At 58.7% G+C, this 21,429-nt stretch overlaps 1 protein-coding gene across 9 annotated transcripts in view; it reads right to left on the bottom strand.

Moving 5' to 3' along the window:
- Positions 1-6,617: 6,617 nt before the first annotated feature.
- ADGRB2 (adhesion G protein-coupled receptor B2) overlaps positions 6,618-21,429 on the bottom strand; it is a 37,404-nt gene continuing 22,592 nt past the window's right edge. For 3 of the 9 annotated variants that reach the window (XM_022575062.2, XM_022575057.3, XM_022575063.3), the window contains exons 10-31: positions 20,889-21,083; positions 20,645-20,713; positions 20,459-20,567; positions 19,806-20,136; positions 19,334-19,439; positions 19,097-19,140; positions 18,695-18,821; positions 18,132-18,235; positions 17,914-18,016; positions 17,074-17,224; positions 16,830-16,899; positions 16,387-16,453; positions 16,171-16,256; positions 15,774-15,872; positions 13,524-13,695; positions 13,119-13,214; positions 12,735-12,774; positions 11,475-12,094; positions 9,096-9,131; positions 8,734-8,832; positions 8,578-8,634; positions 6,619-8,166 (exon numbers count right to left, since the gene is read on the bottom strand). In XM_022575062.2, coding sequence (XP_022430770.1) covers positions 7,981-8,166; positions 8,578-8,634; positions 8,734-8,832; positions 9,096-9,131; positions 11,475-12,094; positions 12,735-12,774; positions 13,119-13,214; positions 13,524-13,695; positions 15,774-15,872; positions 16,171-16,256; positions 16,387-16,453; positions 16,830-16,899; positions 17,074-17,224; positions 17,914-18,016; positions 18,132-18,235; positions 18,695-18,821; positions 19,097-19,140; positions 19,334-19,439; positions 19,806-20,136; positions 20,459-20,567; positions 20,645-20,713; positions 20,889-21,083 — 2,967 coding nt within the window. In that variant the 3' untranslated portion in view covers positions 6,619-7,980. Of the gene's footprint in view, positions 8,167-8,577; positions 8,635-8,733; positions 8,833-9,095; positions 9,132-11,474; positions 12,095-12,734; positions 12,775-13,118; positions 13,215-13,523; positions 13,696-15,773; positions 15,873-16,170; positions 16,257-16,386; positions 16,454-16,829; positions 16,900-17,073; positions 17,225-17,913; positions 18,017-18,131; positions 18,236-18,694; positions 18,822-19,096; positions 19,141-19,333; positions 19,440-19,805; positions 20,137-20,458; positions 20,568-20,644; positions 20,714-20,888; positions 21,084-21,429 lie in introns of all 9 variants that reach the window. The other 6 variants (XM_022575065.3, XM_022575069.3, XM_022575058.3 and 3 more) reach the window with 5 other exon arrangements.

Below are 21,429 nucleotides of genomic sequence, written 5' to 3'. Positions count from 1 at the left end.
AGGGACATCAGGCCCTGCCTCTTGGGCCACTGTGAGGAAACTTAACTTTTATTCTAAGAGCAACGAGAGGTTCCTGGAAGGTTTTGGGCAGAAAAAACAAAATCCATCCCTTCCCCCTGCTTCCTTCCTCCTTGGTATCCTTCTTAGAAAGTATGTCTTCCTCATCTTTACCTTGTCAGTGCCCAGCTCAGGGCCCGGCACAATTTGGCACTGGACAATGTTTACTGAATAAATGAATGACCAAACCAGCCTCTTCTGGCTCAAGGCTTGACTGAGTGGCTCCGAGTGGGTCAGCTGGGCTGCTGAGGAATCTCTGGGCAGCTCAGGATGGGAGTCACCTGGGCCAGACTAAGACTTTTAGATGTCCTAGTACTCCCCATACATGACTCATAATAGAAATGATAGTAACCCATGAAGCATAATACTTACGTGTATGCTGAAATGAAAACAACTTCTTTTGGGATTTTTCAGTTGCAAAACTGTGGATAAGTTCATTGAAGCAGCATTTCTTCCCGCTTGTGTGTGTGTGTGTGTGTGTGTGTACGTGTGTTGCTGCCACCTTGCTGGTGCCCCAAGCTGGACTGCCTGTTGGGTCACCCAGGTGCTAGATGGCAGGCCTGGCCTGACTGTCCCTTGGTGACATGGTCTTGGCTCTTCAGCTCAGGATAACGAGGAGCACCAAGGGTGCCACGGTGGCCCAGGCCTGATAGCGAGCAGCCTCATAGCAGCGTTGCTGGCAGCTTCTCAAGGCTGTACCAGTGTGCAGCTGCTCAGTATAAGAACTCTGGTAATGCCCCCTTGGGCCACCAAGGCTTGCCCCTGCCCATCCCTGACCCTCTGAAACTGTAAAAAGTGATCCAAGCCCTAAGAAACTTCTCAGAAGAGGAACCTAAGGCTCAGAGAGGTTATTTAACTTTCCCAAGGCCTCTCAGCAAGTTGGGGATGGAGTTGTGGTTTGAGCACAAGCCTGGCCCCCAAAGCAGACTCCATCCCCTTCCTGGGGGTGGGTGGGCTGGGCTGGGGAAGAACACCAAAGGGCACAGCCTACCTGCCCATATCTGGACCCACAGAGCTGACAAGAACAAACAGTGGAGCTGGACCCTGCCCTCCCCTCGGCCTCTTTCGCTGCCCAGCTGAGCTCTAGGCCTCTAAGCTCAACTCTCCCCCAAGCCCCTCTCTGAGGTCTAGAGATTGACCCTCATCTAAGGTCTTTGTGTGGGTTCCACAGCATCACACGGGTACAGCAGTGGGCACCCAGGAGGGACTCTAGAAACCTGAGCCGGCACAGCCCTCGGGTTCTGGGTCTTAGGATTTGCCCTCACTTTTCTCCCACGTTGGTATACTTCACGGTTTCTATCCTTCCCTCCATGGCAACCACACCTGCTCTGTGTATGGACCCTGCAAGGAGTTAGGCTCAGTCCCCGCCTGGGAGGAATGTGAACCTCCTGGCCTCCTCCTCACTGGAGAGAGGGCTCAGGAAACTCAAACAAAGCAGGTCGGTGATTCTCAGGGAGAATGGGAACCTGGGTGGCTAAGGGCAGCATCCCTACATGCAGGCCAGTTTTCCCAATCCGACCCAGGCTGAGCTCTGCCTCCACTGGGTTCCAGTACTGCCCCCCTCCCCTCCATGGGTGGGAAGAGACAAATGAGCCTGAGGAAGTGGAGGAGGGGAGGTGGCAATCGATGGCATTAACATGGTGCCCAAATCAAATATTGACTTTTTTAGTTGACTCTGGGGATGACCGGATCGATGGCTGGGTCTGTGCCATGCCACGGCAGGGGATGGGGACATACCAGCCTGAAGCAGGCCCCGTGGGGAGCTGAGACTGTGGGGATGACTCACCCTTGCTCCTGCCTGGTCAGAAGGAGCAGGGACAAGGGCTGCAGAGAGCCCAGGGCACCAGATCTATACCTCCACCTTGTGCCTGGGAGCTCCCTATGGAGTCTAAAGTTCCCTCCTCCCAGAAGACCTCGGAGCCACGGTTTTGCTGAATGCCCACCCCTATCCTCCCCGACCCTCCTTCAGGAACCGTGGCTGGCCTGCAGCCCAACAAATGAGCAGAATCAATCTCTGTGATGATATCCAACATCAGGTCTCAGGATCCTGCCTCCCAGGGTGGTAGGGCTGGTTATTTTTGGTCTGTCATTACGTAGGATCTTGGGGAGGGGGTAAGGATGGCCTCTCCATTCTTGGAAACATTCCGTCATCCTCTCCAGCTAATTCACCTTCAGAGCCAACAGTGGCCCCTGACCTTTCTCTCCCTCTTTTCATAACTCCACTTCAAGAATTGTCTGTCCTGTCTTAATTTCTTCACCTCCCACTCACTCTACAGCCTGCTCCAATACGGCTTCCTGCCATGCCAGTAACTCTCGTCCCGCCCTTCTCCTGAAATCTAGTCCTATATGTCTAACCATCTACTTCCTACTTGAAATTCCTCCATGACTATCTCCCAGGTATTGCAAGGTTAACATGTTCTAGGTGAAAGTCATCATTGTCCCCCGCCAAAGCTGGTCCTCTTCCTGGCCTCCAAATTCAATGGCATGGTCATCCATCCAGGTGTGTAAGACAGAAGCCCACAAGCCACCCTTGGCTTCTTCTGATACCGTCCATACCAGGGGCTGACAATTCCACCATTGCATACATAGAGATTCCATGCTCCCTCCGTAGCGTCCCCCTAAGTTAAAGTTTCCTTTGTATGGATGGTCTCTTCACTGGTCTCTCTGCATCCATCTCACTCTTCAGTAACTGCCCCCCATCCATTGCCCATCCACCCAGAGCAATCCTATTAAATCTGATCATGCCACCCGCTGCCCCACACCCTTCTTGACTTCCCACTAGTCTGAAATGCCAAAACCCTTACTGGAGTCTCCTCTGACCTGGACACTTAGCATGTGTTTTGAGGGCCTGAGAGGGCAGGGGTGTTCCTGGGGTGGGTGTTCTTGGAGGAGTGCAGGGAGGAATAATGGGGGGTACTGGGGACTGGCTCTAAAAAGCCTCAACTCCTGGAACCAGGGCTGCCCGGGGGGTGGGCAAGAGGAAGCCTCAAGGGAAATAAGTCCAGAGAGACGGAAGTTGGCAGCATCCTGCACACAGGTTCTCCCTCAGGCCACCTAGGTCACCTAGTTTCCTTTTAATTGGTGCATAGTGGAAGTGAATTAAACCCAAATGAGTTTAACGTGTCTGTCCAAGTGCCATTCCTAACCTGTCTCCCTTCTCCCAGGGGCGGGGCTGCAGGTGGGAAAAAGGAAGACAGGCTGTGGGTGTGATGTAGGGGTGAGGGGAGGGGGGGTGCACCCTTCCCGCAGCCCTGCTGAGGTCGACCTGACACCAGTGCACAGGTCTCCTCGGGACTTCCTCCTACTTCCCCAACACCCCCTCCCCGCACGCTTGTGTCCCCTGAATACCCAGATTCCAGGAACACGGACTTAGGGCCTCCTTGGTGCTGGCGCTGTGCTGGGAACCTGCTTTACATCACCTCCATGAACGCTCCCATGACCCAGTGAAGCAGGTAGTACTCCTACCTCCTTTTCAGAGGTCATTGAATTGATTTGCCCAAGGTCACTGCGTTTGTTGTGTCTAGAGCTATGCTGTCCAATATGCTAGCCGCTAGCCACATGTGGTTACCGAGTCCTCAGGATGCGGCTCTTCTGAATTGAGATGTGCTGTACATGTAATGCACACACTGGATTTCAGAGACAGTATGGAACAAGAATGTTAAGTATCTCATCCATAATCATCTATATTCATTATGTGTTAAAATGACAGTATTTTTGATATAGTGGGTTAAATACGTTATTAAAATGAATTTCATCTTTTCCTTTTAAAAATAGCTACTGGACTTCCCTGGTGGTGCAGTGGTTAAGAATCCGCCTACCAATGCAGGGGACACAGGTTCGATCCCTCGTCTGGGAAGATCCCACATGTTGCGGAGCAACTAAGCCTGTGTGCCACAACTACTGAGCCTGCGCTCTGGAGCCTGGGAGCCACAACTAACTGACCCCACGTGCCACAACTACTGAAGCCCACGCGCCTAGAGCCTGGGCTCCGCAACAAGAGAAACCACCACAAAGAGAAGCCTGTGCACCTCAACGAAGAGTAGCCCCTGCTCTCTGCAACTAGAGAAAGCCCGCGTGCAGCAACGAAGACCCAAAGCAGCCAAAAATAAATGAATAATTTTAAAAAATAGCTACTGGAAAGTTTTAAATTACATATATATATATATAATTTGCATTATAATATATTTTGCATTATATTATAACATTATAATATAATAATATAATATAATATATATAATATATAATATATATTATAATATATATAATATTATAATATAATATTATATATAATTTGCATTATATTTTTGTTGGACATTCCCCAGGGTACGGTCTTATGAAAGTAGGGGTGGTCTGCTCACCCGTGACCTTGCCACAGTCTGCAAGGCACGGAAAGGCTGCAGGTGAGCTTGGGTGAGCTTCTTGGTCTGTCTCCTTATTGCTTGGGAGGGCAGCGTCCCATTCAGCACCCTGGACAGCACCCAGGGCTGCCTTCCCACCCGGGGTCCTAATATATATAGCACAGAGGCCCAGGAAGGAAAAACTGTGGGAGGGGTGGATACCACCTGCAAAACCCTCCCCAGGAATAATCTCATGTCATGTTCTGGATACCTAGTGAGGAAGGCTGGGTAAGGATTATCGGTATCCCCATTTTGCAGATGAGAAAACCAATGTTCCGAGAGATTTGTGCATTCCACCTGTTCACTCAGTAAAGAGCCACTGAGGCCTGCTCCACATGGAGCCCTCGGCTGAGTGCACAAACCCAAACCAGGTTGACATAGATGACAGCCATTCTGTGCAAGCAGTGTGAGAGTGAAAGTGTGTGCCGGGGCTGTGGAAGCCCAGCAAGTGCTGACTGCTGAGGCGGGGAGCTCAGGGGCAGCTTCACAGAGGGGGGCCACTGGGGCTAGATCTGGAAGGCTGAAGGGCAAGTTGCCAGTGTGAGCAGGCGAAAGTTCCAGGCAGAAGGAATGGCATGTGCAAAAGCATGGAGGTGAGAGAGATGGGCCAGGAGAGGTAGGCAAGGGCCACATCACTAAGGGCCTTGCATTCTAGGCAATTTCTAGGGTCCTTGGAAGCCTTCTGAGCAGGGAGGGCAGTGACCTGGCCAGATGTGCATTTTGGAAAGGTCACCCCAGAGCTAGGTAGCGACTGGAGGCAGAGAGAATAAGGAGGACAATGAGATGAGAAATTCAAGTCTAGGAAAGACATGACAGGTTGTTAGATATTAGCCCAAACAAAGGACAATCAGGACTACAGATAAGGAAACCCAAGTCAGACAGGGCCCAGTGACCTGTCCAAAGAGACGCAGCAAGTCAGTGCCTAGGGAGTGGGGACTGACGGGCAGAGAGGAGCACAGCCCTCGACACAGTAAAGCTCTGCCCCTGACCATGGACGTGGTGAGTCCCAAAGCCCTCAGGAGCCTCTGCTGCAGCTGTGGTTGCTGTGGAGCAGGATCAACAGGGTGAATACTCACCCTCCTCCTCAGACCAGATGCAAAGCAAGAAACTACAAGCAGGGAGGGGAATGCACATTGCAGCTCATCCCGAGAGATCCTTGTGGTGGCCAGTGGAGCCCAGGGCTGGGAAGTGGGGAGGCAGAAGCACAGGAGAGGCACCCAGAAGGCTTTAGGTGATGCCTCTTAGAAAAAGGCCTGGCCCAGGATGTGGCGTGGGATCTGCTGGCAAAAGGTCAGGGACCGGGGCTTTGTTTGTGTGAGCCTACTGCCCCTTTCTGGGAATAGGACCTCCCCTTTTGGAGACCTACTCCCCCTCCCCCTCCCCCTCCCCTGAGGTTCCCAAGGGGGCTGCCAATCACAGTGCCCCACCCCCTGGCTGGGGCCAATCAGAGCCCTTCCTTGGGGGTTTTCTGATTGGAATTCAAGAGGAAGTTTTTTTCCCTCTGGGGGCAGAGTTGAGTGATAGGGGCTGCAAGAAGGAAGCCTGGGGGGCCCAGGGGGATGAGGAAGCTTGCCTGAAAGAATGGAGCTGACGTAGAGAGCAGCTGGAAGGGATGAGATCTGGCCACACCCTGACCCTGGCCTTCATCTCCCAAGGCTAGCCACCCACCCACCACCTACCACTCCCTTCCTGCAGCTTGCCACTCCTACACGAACGAAGTCCCCTTTTGCCTAAGCTGGCCGGTACTGGGGATTCTGCCACCTCCAGCCTCAAGTTGCAATATAGCCATTAACAAGCCGTGGGAGTTTGGGAAAGTCATGCCCCTCTCTGAGCCTTGATTTCCTCATCTGTAAAATGGGGGAGTCACAATACCTACCTCAAAGACTCAAGTGAGACGGTGCCTGAGTGATCGCTTTGTACCCATAAGTGCTGGGGCTGCCCAAGGGGAGGGCGGGGGTCTGCTCCCTCCTCTGACCGGGCCGCAGCTGGCAGGATTCTGAGGAGACTTAGGGAGCCGGTACCACCACGACACCCACTCCTCCAGCCCCTGCAGGAGGCCGTTAGCTGTGACAGCCACCCCCACCCCAGCAGCCAGTCCCTTCTTCCTTCTCCCCCATCCAGGCTCCTATAGCACCTAACCCCTCCCTCTGACATGTCCACCTCCAGAGTCAGTCAGCTCTCCAGGGGCCTGCATCTGTGTCTCAGAGTCTCTGGGGAGGGGCCCAGAGGTGCCCATGCTGCTAAATGACCAGGCCGGCAGCTGCACCTGTGGCCTCTGCTCCCGTGGCTGCCTGACCACAGAAGAGCTGTGGCAACATGTCTCCACACTGATTCTACCCTTCTTTGCCTGGATTCCTGGGAACTGAGAAGGGTTCACTCACTCAGGCTTATACAGACTACGCCCTAGAAACTGCCCTCTGGCACCAAGCCAGCCCGGTCCCTCCACCCCACACCCACCCTGAGCCCTGGAACCTGAGCTCTCCCGATGCTCCTCTGCAGCCGTGAAGGTCAGGTCCCTGGAAGCTGAGCTCCAGCTTCCAGTCCTACTAGGAGGGTACTGAAAAAGGTGAAGTCCCAGCCCTGCCTCTGACTGTGGCCTTGAGCAAGTCACTTCCCATCTCGGGCCTCATTTTATTATCCATAAAATGGGCCACCTAAAACTTTCCTGCAAGGTTGCTGTGATGGGTCCAGGCCGAGGGTGTGGAACTCCTAGCACAGAGCACAGCAGGAGACCAGGTGCCTTAGACAACAGGTAATACTAAAAGAGCTACTTCTGTGCCAGGCACTCACTTGCTAAGCTAACTTTACATATGTTAATCTGTTTCATCCTCGTAACAACCCTATGAGGTAGGTACTGTCACCATCCCCATTTCACAGATGGGGAACCTGAGGTCACTAAGCTCTGCCTGGCCTCTGGGCCCCAGTGAAAGGCAGCCATGACCATCACAGCCAATGGGGAAGTCCTACTTCAAGGGGCTCCACCCTACATTCCCAGTCTGCTTACCTCAGGCCCCAACAGGGGAAGGGTTGTGTCCAGGGTCACCCAGGGAGTCAGGGGCAAGGATGGAGTCAGAGCCTAGGCCACCCCCTCCCAGTTGGAGTCAGCCTGACCCCATCACAATTTGACAAGACCAAGTGAGGCGAACCAAAGAGATGGAGGAACAAAGTTGGGGTCCCAGGGCTGGGCCTTCCCCTGGGGAAAGCAAATAGCTCAGCAACAAAATCCACAGAGTGAAGTTTATTCCCAAGAAAGTTCCCTCCCCCCTCCCCAGCCCGGGACAGGGACAGACAGCCTGGGGGTGAAGATGGGGCTCCAGGGGCTGAGGGGCCTCTGAGGAACAAGGAAGGGCCCTGGTCCCCCGGCCACACCGTGTCTGGCTCCCCCAGCCCAGCTGAGTCCACTGTGCCTCCCTGCCCAGCCCTCGGGAGAGGGGAGGCGGCGCTGGCTCCTGGGTAGTTCCAAAGTGGAGTGTGAAAATAGAGAGATATATAATATTTATACGCAGTGGGCAGTCCGGAGTGGCACTCACACCTCTGTCTGGAAGTCGCCATCCGGTGGCTCTGTGGGCTCCCAGGCTGCTGCCCGGTGCAGGGCCAGCCGTTCTCGGGGCTTGGGGGGCAGCGAGCCCAGCGTCATAGACTTAAAGGTGCTCCAGCTCTGATGTCGCCGCTGTTGGGACAAGCCGGGACGCTCCCCTGGACTGGGCTTCTCCTGTGCGGGGGAGAGGGAAGGGCCCGTGGAGATGGGCCAATACCCTCACCCACTGTACAGAGAACCAACTGAGAAGGCCCGGGGAGGGCCAGTGATGCCCAAAGTTACCGAGCAATCGGGTGCCAAAGTGGGGCTCAAATCCAGACCCGCCTGGCTCCAGAGTGGGGTTCCTCATCCCTGTGCTCAGCGTGGCCCCCTGAGACCATGTCTCCTGCTGCCCACCCTCCTCAAGATCCTGATGGTGCTCCCACCAATACCCCCCATCTCCTAAAAACCCCAGACTATTGCTTATGCCATGGGCAGACCCTTGGTGAGGCAAGCTGAGGCTGCCCAGGCCGGGGAGGAGGGCAGGGAGGGAATGAGTACCTCGCGCCCACCTCACCCCACCCCACCCCAGCCTGGGGCACTTACGCTGGACACGCTCCGTTCGGCTGCCCCACCTGAGGACACACTCCACCGCTTCTCCCTCTGCAACGGGGGCCACGGGTCAGGGTCTGACCCCAGGGGCCACTGTGCCAGGTTGGGCCCTGAGCTCCGGGCAGGGGTAGTCACAAGAGGAGCCCTCACCTTGGCCATGGACTGGCTGCGGTAGCGGTCGAAAGTGTGGAATTTCTGGTTGAGCTCATGGTAGAGTTCCGAGTGCCGTTTCCGGGTGTGCATCACCTTCTGGGAGCCACAGGGCGTCAGGGCAGGTGCTCCCCACGGGATGCTCAGCATCCTGGGTCCCCACATCCCTGCCTGCTGCCGGCCCCTCTGGGACAAGGCCTGGCTCTTTCTTCACCCCAGAGCTACGGGCTTGGGCAGTTGAGGGACTGTCATGGGGTCAGGCTCTGCACTGGGGCTTGGGCTAATTGTAGGAAGGGACCCTCCAGGGACAAACCGCCCCCCACAATCCCAAACCCAACACACACATACACCGTAGCACTTACCTCAAAGTCCAGGTCTGAATACCGTAACTTCTTTCGCTGGGAAAGAGCAACAAGGAAGCAGTGAAAGAGAAACAAACTTTTTACCATGTGCAGGGGGTTTAGAGTGAGGAAATCTGCTCCCCCCCAGGGTCTGCCCACTGTACCTTCCCCCAGCCCAGGCTCAGGAGCTAGGAACCCTTTAAAGGACAGCCCTAGAGGTTGTGGAAATGGGCTTAGGGCCTGGGAGATGAGGCTCCAAGGCGCTACCCCACCACAGGACTGCCAGGGGCACACACAGGCTGGCACACGCGTAGACATGCACCTGCACGTGGACCAGATGTCACAGCGCAGACTTCCAACACGGCGGGACACAGATCCCCACATGGGATCACAGAGCAGACCCTCCTTCCTCTGTGTCCTGGATTCCACCCCTCTGTCCTGCCCCATCTTGCCCCATCCTCTCTGCCACCAACGGGCTCCTCTCTCCCTGGAAACCTCCACTTGTCCTGCAAATACAGGACGCAGGGTTACAGAAACCTTCCTTTCACCGCACTTTGCCCCTTTTCCTGCCAAACTTGGCCCTGCCTCCCTGGCCTCCCTCCCTCATGCCTCTCCCGGCTCTCACTTGCCCAAGACCACCCTCAAGGCCCCAGTGGCCTAAGCAGCATTCGGTGCCACTCAGGAAGGAGGCCTTAGAGTCTCAGAATGTTGGCACAGGAGCGCTCACGAGGCCAAGTCCAACCTTCTCAGGTTACACTGGGGAAACTGAGGTCCAGGGTGAAGGGACTTGCCCCACAGTCCTCAAGGACGCCACTAAAACTGCCATCTAGATCTCCCCAGTCCCAGGCCTGCAGACAGGCTCACCACCACTGGCGTTGGTGACACCCCTCTCCTGGTCCTTCCACCTCCCTGCCTGCTCTTTCTTCGCCATCCACCCTGGCGTCTCCAACTCTCGGCCCCCGCACTCTGCCCTGCCCTTCACCACACACACACACACACACACACACACACACACGTGTCCTCCCCGTTCCCAGCCACACTGCACTTTCTGGAGGCAGCGGGACTCCTCTCCCTGCTCCCTGATGCCCGCAGGTAAGGCACACGCGGCTGCGCCCAAGAGAATAAACTCTAAATCCCCCCGCCCCCAACACGCTCCTCCGCCCCATCGCAGTTGCCCGCACCAGAATTCTGCACGTCATCCTTGACCCCTCAAGACTCCGCCGTGTTTTCTGCTACCTCCCACACAAGGAGCCCAGGGCCGGCCCCTCCTCAGGGGCCCAAGCACGGACAGGTGTCCCCAGAACAAAACCTGCCACCATGCTGAGCGCTCCCTCCCCAGTTCCCGTGTCAAGTTTTCTTTGTGACGCCTTCCTGTTTTTGCCATCTGCGGCAAGAGCAGGCACCAAATGTTCAAGAAACATTTTGGGAGAAAAACTAAACTTGCGAACCTTCTAGCTGCTAACTTCGTTTTCTCGTGGGGAGGATGGGGAGCCGGTTTCTGGGGCCGAACATGAGCAGCCAGTGGTGCCTGAGCCGTGATTCCCAACCCTGTCCTCATCCACACCCTCCTCATCCCTCCAACGAAAGTTCTAGAGTTCTACAGGGGGCCACTACCAACTGCTTGTGGCCAGTGATTCCCTGCAGGGAGCAGGCCTGAGGAGGTCAGAGAGAAGGTGGGGCAGCCACAGAAAACACACAGGCAGGGAAAGAGAGGGGCTGACATTTTCTCAGGAAGAGAGGGGCAATTACCGCAGGCCTACGGGCACTGCCTGAGGCTGATTTCAGGAATGATTCCAGTAGCAATCCCCAATCATCTAGCACTTTCTACCTGCTCCACACAGAGATAAATGTTTTATATCAATTAGTCCTCGCAACAACTCTTCCAAGAGGCTGCTCCTATGTTATCCCCACTTTACCAATGGGGAGACTGAGGCTCAGAGAGGTTACGTGAGCCTCAGGGGAAGGCTATGCTCCAAATCCCGCTGCTGGTCAGCAGCGTCCAGACCTGAACGTGGGGACTCGGAGACCCAGGCTCTCAGCCCCTATGACGTGGCTTCCCTAGCAATAGAGCACCGGGCCTGAGCCACAGGCCCCTTAAAGGAGGGCCCATCCTAACTGGTCACCCCAAAACAAGCACTAAAGCAAGTGTGAGCACCTTTGAGAAGTGCACCCTCAGCGCGTGGCGTCCAAGCCCATCTGAGGAGCTCAGAGGAGCCAGGATTCCCCTGGAGCCGCCATGGGCACAAACGGAGGAGAAACGCACAGCAGATACACTCCCCAGGACTTTGTATGAGGAGGCTGCCGGCTGTCCCTCCCCGGATGCTGCCAGACATAGTCACAGGCACCCAGGGTCAGGCCTCCCACCCCCCTACCCCCTGCCCGTGCCCAGCAGCCCCTCACCTCCAGGGAGCCCAGCTTCATGGTGGAGCCGGGCACGGTGCGGGGCATGGTCCGGCTGCGCTCCCCCGGCTCGGGCACTTGGCGGGCGCTGGGTGTCGGCGGTGGCGGTTGGAAGGTCATCCCGTAGGGGTTCTGTAGCGACCCGTAGGCAGGGCCCAGCCCCAGGCCCGAGTGGTCCACAGACAGGAAGCTGGGGTAGCCTTCGGCATGGCCCATTGCCTTGGCAGCCCGCCGGGGGGTGCCCTCGGGCCGGGCCCGCGGGGCATCCTCGCCACCTCCGCCCCCGCCGCCGGGCTGCAAGCTCAGAGTCCTCCGGGGCAGCACCATGTAGTCCCCGTCGGAGCCCGGCTCGGCAGGCTGCAGCCACGTGAGGTCCAGCTGCCGCAGGCCACCCTCCCCACACATGTACACCGGGTTGGCCTCCTGGGGGGGCGGTGGCTCCCCCAGCCCTGGTGAGGCTGACATGGGCACCAGGAGATTGCCAGGCAGCGGTGAGAAGCTGAGGCTGCCCTCGGGACCCACGAGGCAGGACTTGGGCTCCTCGTCCTCGTCCAGGGACAGGCGGGACAGTGTGCCCGTGATGGTGGACGGGTTACAAGTGTTGACCTCCTTGAAAAGCACTGGGGGCAGGAGCGGAGGGAGGTAAGTCCGGGGGAGGAGGAGCCCCCAGATGCCCTTGCCCAGGCTGACCAGGTACCAAGCCCCTGAGCTTGGACAGTGGGGGAAACTGAGTCCTGGCGTGATGGCTGGGTGGTTAACACAGGGGTTAAGAAGGTGTCTATCCCAGAGGCCCACAGCCAGGGAGGGCGAGGAACGAAGCCAAGGCCCAGCTCCCACAGTGCCCGGGTGCGGGTCCTGACCTCTGACCCGACAGCCCCAAGGCTGTCAAAAGAGACTTGCTCCTCCCCGCTCCCTGGGCAGCTCCTCCCCAGGAGACGGAACTTGAAGGAGGTTCCGCTAAGAATCACGGACATGACACTTTGTGCCGAGCACCCGGCTAGGCACTTGACGTCCCCCAGCTCACGTAAGGCTCCCACCCACCCGGGAGGACAGGCTTCTCTCCGCTGTAGGTGTGGCAGCTGTTTGCCCGAGTCGTACAGTGAGTGGCGTTCACAGCCTTGAATCCAGCTCAGGGTTTGTCTGACTCAAAAGCTGGACCCCGCAGCCAGACACCTGTCAGGCCCTTCCTTGGTGCGGCAGGGGGCCCTCCCTTCCTGCCCCTCTCTGGGGCCATGCTCGGCTCTGCCCTGGCACACTCACCTGTCTGACAAGCCAGGTCCACATCTTTTTCAAAGTCTGACTATAGGCAGAGAGGAAGAGAGCAGACAGGCAGAGAGAGGATCCATGTATCAGGGTTGCGGGGGGGGGACGCAGGCCCCTCCCTACCCTCCCAGAGGGTCTGCCTCTGCTGGGCACACTGCCCAACAGAGGAGAGGGGCCCCAGGCGTGGTCTCCTCTAGCCGCACCTGACAGCGGGAGGACTGAAGGGGGGAAGGACTTGCCCAAGGCCACCCAGCTGTCAGTGGCTGAGCCTGAATCAAACCCAGTCTCTGTTCCCTCCCTGCCATAGATGAGGCAAGTGAGGGGTCTAGGGCAGGGGGCACTCAGAACCCACCTGTGCCCTGCCCGGGCCTCCTCACTCACCAGGATCTGCAGCTGCCCGTTCTTACACGAGTCGGGGGAGTCTTCGCTCTCATCGGCCCGGCACACGCCCATCTGGCACTTCACCACGTCCTGGACCTGGGGGCAGCAGGCGCCTGCTAGACCTGAGGCTGCCACAGGGCCCCCGGCCACGGCCGGCCGTGCCTCCCACCCCAGGCACCCAGGCGGGTGTGGAAGGAAAGAAGCGCATCCAGCCTAGGGGAGGGGGGAAAAGGAGCCCCCGGGGGCCGAGGCCAAGGCCAAGGCTGCCCAAGCTATCAGCGTGCACACCAAGGGCTGCCCAGCTGGGGACCTGGTCGGGCCTCAATCTTCCCCATCTGCACCATGGGGAGAAGCGAGAGACTGGCATGGTGTGGGGAGGACAGGGGCAGGAGAGGCCCAGCCCACCTCTCGGCGCAGAAAGCAGTGCACAGCCGTGATGACAAAGCCCTGCGCGGAGTTGAAGACAGCAAAGAGAGCCTGGAAGAGGACGGAGCGGCGGTCTGTCATGGCCAGGACGGCGGACATCCAGGTGAGCGCCAGCAGGGGCAGCACCACGCAGGAGCTCCAGAGCGAGGCCCTGAGGACAAGGCAGAGGGTCCGTCAGGGCAACACTCCAGGGGACAGGCTGGGCTGAGCCTGGGCCTGCACTCAGCCTGGGGCCCTTAAGCTGCCCAAGACTGGCAGGGCCCCAAATGCCAAGACCTCAGTAATGTCCCCAAGCAGGGGGGCTGAGGAGCCGGAGGCAGAGAAACAGAGCAAAGACCAAGAGCAGAAAACTGGGGGACAAGGAGAGGGAGAGGGACAGACACACAGACACAATGGGACTGAGCCTGAGGCAGCATCAGCGGACAGAGACAAAGAAGGTGGAAAGCAACAGTGGGAGAGAAGAGGAGGAGGGAGACAGATACAGACGCTGTGGGTTTCAGCCACAATTTGCACAGAATCACAGGCCTGGGCCACATCCCCAGAGAGTCTGGGAGGGGAGGAGAGGAAGAGGGACAAAGAGAGACGACAGACATGGTGAGAGAGTGGATGAGACGGGCAGAGACACACAGGAAGGTTAAATCGGCAGAGAGGACGGAGGACATCACAGAGCACAAATCTTTGGGGAGAATCTGGGGGGGGACCAGGGCAGCAGAGGCTCCTCCCCTTCAGCTTCCCAAGGAGGAGGTGCCAGGCTCCCAGGGCCTGCTCAGAGCTGGGCAGAAAGATCATAGCTGGGGCTGGGGGTCAAAGCCAGGGTCAGGGCCAAACCCACACATCCCCGACCTCCTTGACAAGGGAGGGCAGAGAAAAAAGGCAGAGGGGCCCGGGCATCCGGGCACCAGTGCCAGCCCGCCCCCACCAGCAACAGCCCACGAGCGCACAGTAGGGCAGCCTTGCCCTACTGGGCCAGGTGCCACACCCTGCCCACTCTGCCTCATGAACACCGCCAGTGGGAGAGTCAGGCAGGGGTGGGCACAGCTCTGGACAAGGCAGAGAGATGGGCAGGCGGCCAAGACCTGCCCTAGGAAGAGCGGTCCAGGGCTGTTCAGCCCGGCAGGGGGCGGGCACAGTGGTCTCCACAAGCCCCGGGGGCAGAGCCAAGACTAAAGAGAGGACCTAATCACAGCCACGAGGGCTACTGTTGACTAACCACCAATTCTCTGGCAGGCCCTACACCAAATACTTTTCATGCATTAATCACACTGTGGCCAAAACAAGTCCAGTAAACAGGCGTGGGGGTCATTATCCCGGTTTACAGATGAGGAAACTGGAGTGTGCCCAGCCGGGCAGACAGAGACAGAGCCGGCATGCAAACCCCAAGTGGCGCCTCCGAAGCCCCAGCTTTTAGCCACTAGTTCTGAGAGACTGGGTCAGAGGGGCAGATGGGAGCCTGAGCGAAAGGGAGCCTTGTGCTACACAGAGGTTCCCAGAGATGGTGCCAGCCGCCTCCAGAGGCAGTGAGCTCCCTGATCCTGGAGGTGTGCAAGACAGAGCTGGGCCCCCACTGCTCAGGGAGGGTCAGCTGGATTTCTGGCCCTGAGTGGGAGGTGGGGCCTGAAGCCCTGAAGTTCATTCATTCATTCTACTCTTGTGCGGCTGGGATTTTAAGAGTCTCAGCAGCCCGAGGACAGCTCAGTGAAATAATTCCCTACCTCCGAGATTCTCTGTCCTCCAACTGATTGTAAGATTCAGTGCCTCTGAAATTCTAAGTCTCAGATTCTATGACAGATAACACTCTATGATTCACTCATTTGAAGATTCTTAGCTTCTGATTGTCTTATTCTAAGATTCTACCATTCTAATTCTAAAGTTCTAGGGGCTCAAAAATTCTAAGGGTGGAAGATTCTATGAGCCTCTGTAGGTTGGGGCTATAAGGAGGAGTGTGTGTCTGTGCCTGGATAAAATGTAAGCCGGGGCTGGGTGGGGGGCAGGGGCAGGGAGCAAGGGGTGGGCACGGGAATACGGCATTTTCTGGAAGGCACAGACATTCATTCCCGTGGCCTCTTTGCCATCACAGTGTCGAGCCCTTGAGAGTGCATGGCAGTTGGCGGGGCAGGGCAAGCTTTCCAGGGCACTGGGCTGATATCCCTCCTCCCCCCACCATGGGCACTGCCCCCCCTTCTTTCGCCCCCACCCACCCACCCCCTTTCCCACGGGGGCACAACTAACATGGCGTTCCTGGCCGAGGCTGAGCTGAGCAGGGGGCTGGGGACCGCTCCACACGCTGAGCAGGGGAGGAGCAGGCTGGCCCAGGGGCACCGCTCCGACCTCGGGGGCGGCACAGACACGGGAGAAGGGGGGAGACACACAGGAAGTGGGAAGAGATGGGGCAGTGTGAGCCCCGAGTGGGGGGAGGGGAGGGCAGATGAGAGAGAGAGGGGGGTTAGGGCGGGCGAGGGGCTACAGCTGAGCGCAGCGGATGCCCACCCTGCCTGCGCCCTTGATGCACCAAGGTCAGGGAGCCCCGGTCGCATCATCAGGCCCTGAGTCTCCACGAGTGGCTGTGGCCCACCCTCCCTATAGCATTTCCCACAAGGCCAAGTCCCAGCGACCCCCCTCCCCTTACCCGGCCCTCTGCTTCTTGGACTTGTCTGAGATGCCATCCCGAGCCATGAGCTTGTTGAAGACGATGATTCCGATGAGCATATTCACCTGGGGGCCCGGTGGAGTTGGGTAGGGGAAGACAGGATCACCAGATGCCCTCCTGGCAGGGAAATCCCCAGGTGGAGGAGGTAGACCCCCTTGGGCCGTGCCCCTCCCAGGACGCTGCAGGGGCACATACCAGGACAATGACAGCTGCTGGGCCCACGAAGGCATAAAGCAGACCACCCTCCAGAGAGAGCCAGCAGCTGGGGAGGGGGGAAAGAGGGGGTATCAGACAACCAGTGGGCCCGCCCCCATGCTCAACCACCATCCCTCAGGGCTCCCTGAGCTGCCAGGTCACGTTACGCATGGGGCAGGGACCCAGACAGGGTGACAGTGAGCCACTGACTGTTGCTGAGCCCCTCTAACAAGGGTCCTGGGGCCACCAAGGCTGATCCCTGACCTAAATGGTTCTGAGATTATCCAATCCCCGCACAGCCTTTTATAGTCAGGGAAACAGGCTGAGACGGGAGAATTTGCCCAAAGTCCCACAGCAGGAGTGGGCCAGGATCACAGCCCGAGAAGTCTGGAGCCCTATCAGGTCCACTGACTCCCGCTTCCCACCCCGGGAGGCCCACGTACTAGCTGGATGTACCGTATCCTTTGGTGCGGGTAAAGCCGACCGACACGGCCACCACCAGGGCAGGCAGACCTGGGGGAGTGGGGGAGCCAGAGTGAGATGGCCGCCCGTCCTCAGGGTCCTTCACCCTCCCAGACCCCCAGCCCAGCTGACCCGTGTGCCCAGAGAGCAGGGCCAGGGCCGGTAGCTCTCTTGCTGCCCCTGTCCCCAAGGCCCAGTGACAGGTCCAGCACGAGCCCTGCTCACCCCAGCCCAGGCAAAGGAAGCGCTTGCGGACGAGGCGGGTGCGCATCCGTCCGATGACAGCCAGGTAGGACTGCCAGGCCTCAGTGAGCACCCAGCAAAAGGACGAGAGGAAGAAGAAGTGCAGGAAGGCGGCTGTCATGGTGCACACACCCTGCAGGGAGAAGGAGAGGGAGGGAGTGGCCCTGAGCAGCCGCCAGGGTGGGAAGCGCCGGGCTTCCCACGTCCGCTGCTGGGCGCTGCCACGGCCGCCCACCTGAGCTCCGCCTCCCACAGAACCCTGCCAGGCACCCCCGTCTTCCTGCACCCACGCACAGCACGACACAGGCCCGGTGACACGCACACGGCACTCGGCATCCAGGAGGCGGGCGGGCAGGCTGCCCACGCACAGACGGGGCTGGCAGGGAGGGGGACAAACAGGAGTGCCTGCCACGTCATGGCCGGGTGGGCCCCGCGTCTGGCACCAGCAGGGCTGGCGCTGTGCAGAGAGGGCCGAGGGGGCATAAGGGACAGCCAACACAGATCAGACGCGGGCATGTGGTACAGGAGGCTCCGCTGGGGCTCCCACATGCCCGCAGACACGCCCAACACACGTGCGCACAGGCACTCAGCTCACGTACACGTTCACAGATGTACACAGACATCCCTCACTGGAGTACACACACACCCTCTCCAGCTCCCTCATGTACGCTCACACACACTATCTCCCACACACACCCTCACCCAACACCCAGCTCGAGTGTCTACACACATCCGGCACTTAGTTTCATACACACGAGCACACGCGCCATCCCCCCTTCGCCCCACTCTCACACCCCGGCCCCCCTGTGAGCCTGCACCTGCCTTGCTCAGCACCCGCGACTGGCCCACGAGGATCAGGATGTTGGATGCCAGGATGGACAGGCAGAAATTCAGCAGGATGATGGAGCGTTCCGATTTTATAAACCTGGTGGGGCACAGTGGGCAGAGACAGGGGAGCTAGCCGCCCTGCCCAACTCCGGGTGGCCGGCCACCTCCCGCCCCGCCCCCTCGTCCCCCCAACCCCCCACCATCCCACCTACCTCCAGAAGGCGGCATAGATGGCAAGGAGGGTGAGCAGTGCCATGCAGGACACAGCACAGCCGATCACAAGGGGGACCGAGGGGGAGCCTGCCAGCTCCAGGGTCTGGGGCAGAGGGGCAGACCGTCAGATGGGTCACTGGGAGAGGGCAGCTACAGGGGTGCCATCGCCCTCCCCACCTCCTGTCTAGGACAGACTGGCACCTGCACCTGTGTCACACCCACACACATAAGGGGACTCACCACTGCCTCCACACGTGCACAGAGCAGACCCAGTCACGTACGTGGACGTGTATTTATGCTGTCACCCGCACTCTTCCACACACAACCAGACACACGTGTGTGTGTATACACATGCAATCACCCACCGCCACACACCCCCTGGGCACGTGGCATCGCTGTGAGCACCATCCCAGGGGCACAGACTTCCACATGCAATCCCACAAGTACACCCACGCAAACACCACGTGGGATCACCCAGATCCCCGCCAGCACTGTCACAGATGGCCACTGGCACCCAGGAGCCTCTTCTCCGGCCCAGCCCAGGCACTTCCCTCCCACTCACCAGGTCCTTGGGCGGCTGGGCCAGCACAGCAAAGGTGGACAGGTGCTGGCACTGGCAGCGAGTGTGGGCTGCCTGGGTCTCCAGGGTCTGGCAGCTCTCAGTGTCCCAGTCCCCTGAGCTGGCATCTCTTGGGTGGAGGAAGAGGTGGAATGAGCCCCAGCCCAGCTCCACGGCCCCACCCCCAGTGCTGGCCACTGCCCAAGGACAGGTGAAACCCAGAGCAAGGCCACATCCAAGAGGCAGGCAGGCAGGCAGCGGGAGCCACAGGGTTTGCCCTTGATCCCTTAGGCCAAGGATGGTGCCAAGGCACCTTCCCTCTGGCCTTCCAGGCAGGACATCCCCTCCTGAGGGAGGAGTCCCAGGGCTGCAGCCTTCCTCACACAGAGCCCCTGCCCAACTCACGCTCTGGAGTAGTCCCAGCTGGCACAGTGGGGATCCGTGGTGCCCTGCGGAGCAGAAGACCTAAGTGCAGCGTGGGTGGGAAGCTGCCCACCCATGACCACCCCCATCCTGCCATGGCAGGCCCCACACAGGTCAGCGGTTCAGCCTGCCATCAAGGCAGACCACCTCCCCATCAGACAAGCCTTTGACTGCCCTGGCTGGGGCATACCCAGGGTCCCTGCCCAGGGCCCCACTCACGTTGATGATATAGGAGAGCTCCACGGTGATGAGGGGCTCAGCTAGTGGCTGGGTGGGGGGCCTCACAGTCACTGTCATCACCCTGGATGTGACGGCCAGCGGGGGCCTGGGGGACAGATGCTCAGGTCAGCTCCTGCCAGCAGGTGCCCAGACCAAGTCAGGAACCCTGAAGGTGCTTTGGATCGAGGGCAGGAGGCTACCATGGTGCCAAGGCCAGGGGAAGGCCTAGAGTTCAGTGGGGCCCAGGACTTTGGGTGAGGTCTAGAGCTCAGTCCAGCACCCCCTGCACCCCCTCTGAAGCCTCTGGGAGCTGCATGGATGTCTTGGAGAAGCACCTGTGTCCAGAGCCAGGCGAGGGGTCCCTGAGGCTGCAAATGGATCTCTCTGTGGCCAGCATGGGCTCAGCCCTCCTTCCCTTACCTGGGTCTCCCTGGACCCACAGCAGTCCCATCCACCCCTCCCAGGGACTCACCTGGGGGGCGGCAGGATGAGGCCGAGGGTGCGGTAGAGCACAGCACCAATCACAAAGTAGGAGGAGGACTCCTCAGGGTCTGCTGGGAGGAGGCGCTGGTGGGAGTGGCCTGGGCCAGGGGGCACAGTTCCTGGGCCTCTCCCCCTGCCAAGGCTGCCTGCTGTCCCGGATGCGGCCGGCTTCCCTGGGGAGGAGAGGCTGAGCACCTCCTTGGGTAGGAAGAGGCGGTCCTCTGAGTACCGCACCCAGTCCTTCATGCCCCGGCGGCCGCGCATGGGGAACGTGATGTCGCTGGACACAGCCGAGACGGGCTCTCGCTGAATGCTGATCACTGTAGAGGACAGACAGAGACAGAAACAGAGGAGAAGGTCACAGGGGAAGAGATGAATGTGGGGGAGACCGACAGCAGGAAGGCAGATGCAGACACCGAGGTTGGTACAAAGAGGCAGACATGTATACAAAGAAACAACAAAGAGACGGAGCATGGGAAGAAACGTGGAGACCGAGATACAAATAAGGGGTTAAACGAGGGAAAGGCAGGGCCCAGAGAAAGAGAGGAAGATAGGAAAAGCCCCCTCAGAAACCATCCCTCCCCCAGGGCGTCCTGGGTTTGGCCACATCCAGCACCCCCTCCCCTGCCTGCCTCCTTGTACCCAGGTTATCTGTGACAATCAGAGAGCTCTGAAAGGCCTTGAGAGCATCGCCCACCAGGTGAATGAAGTCCTCCACGACCCGGAGCAGGTGCACAGAGCCAGGGGACACCTGGGGACAGACAGGGCGTAAGGGACCAAGGCAGGGGTGGGCCATGGGGGAACAAGCCTGGAAGCCCAGCCCCTTACCTGCTGAGCATCATCCCACTTGTCCTTGTTCTCTGCATCCACCATGAAGCTCACCACCTGGAAGAAGCGCTGGGGAGAGAGCAGTGGGTGTTGGGAGGTCCCAGCCCCAGGGAGAGTAGCTTCCCCGCCACAGTCATACCTGCCACCCCCCCCCACAGACTCTGCTATAGGGGCCCGGCCTCCCCCTTCAATCTAGGGCTTCTGAACCTTCGGCCCTCCTTCCTCTTGACAGGGCAGAGGGTACCTGCACGTCATCAGCCGAGGGCACATAGGTGGCTCTCTTGAAGGTGTCAGTGACATTCCTCAGAATGTCCACGGAGAAAAGCAGGTCCCCACTGTAGTAGGTGCGCCGGGCCAGCAGCTCCTGCAGGCTCCGCACCACTTGTGACATGCCCTCGCCCGCCAGCATGCGCTGCCCCTTGGCCAGGTGCTCCCGAAGCTGCCAGTGATAGGTAGGCTGCTGTCACCAGAGTGTCAAGAGCTGGGACCCGTCCCTGGCCCATCCCACTCCAGTCCACCCACCACTTGCATCCAGAGGGGAAGGGTCAGATAGAGATGCTCAAAGAGATCATGGGGAGACACAGTCTAAGAAAGAGACCCATAAAGAGAGAGAATCCCCAAAGATACGTAAAGACTGAAATAGGAACAGCAAAAGAAAGAAGGAGCTCAGATATACATATAAAAGATGATAAGCACAGTTGAGGGACAAGGCACCTCCCTAATCCAAAGAGGCCATCACACGCTGGAGTGTAATTCGCTCTCTCTCTCTCTCTCTCTCTCCCAAA

Source organism: Delphinapterus leucas, chromosome 1 (genome assembly GCF_059928025.1).
Source record: "Delphinapterus leucas isolate spDelLeu-1000000601 "Yukka" chromosome 1, BTC_Dleu_Yukka2, whole genome shotgun sequence".
Classification (NCBI taxonomy): Eukaryota; Metazoa; Chordata; class Mammalia; order Artiodactyla; family Monodontidae; genus Delphinapterus; species Delphinapterus leucas.
Note: the sequence above shows the minus strand (reverse complement) of the source record. Positions and strands in the feature narration are given on the sequence as shown.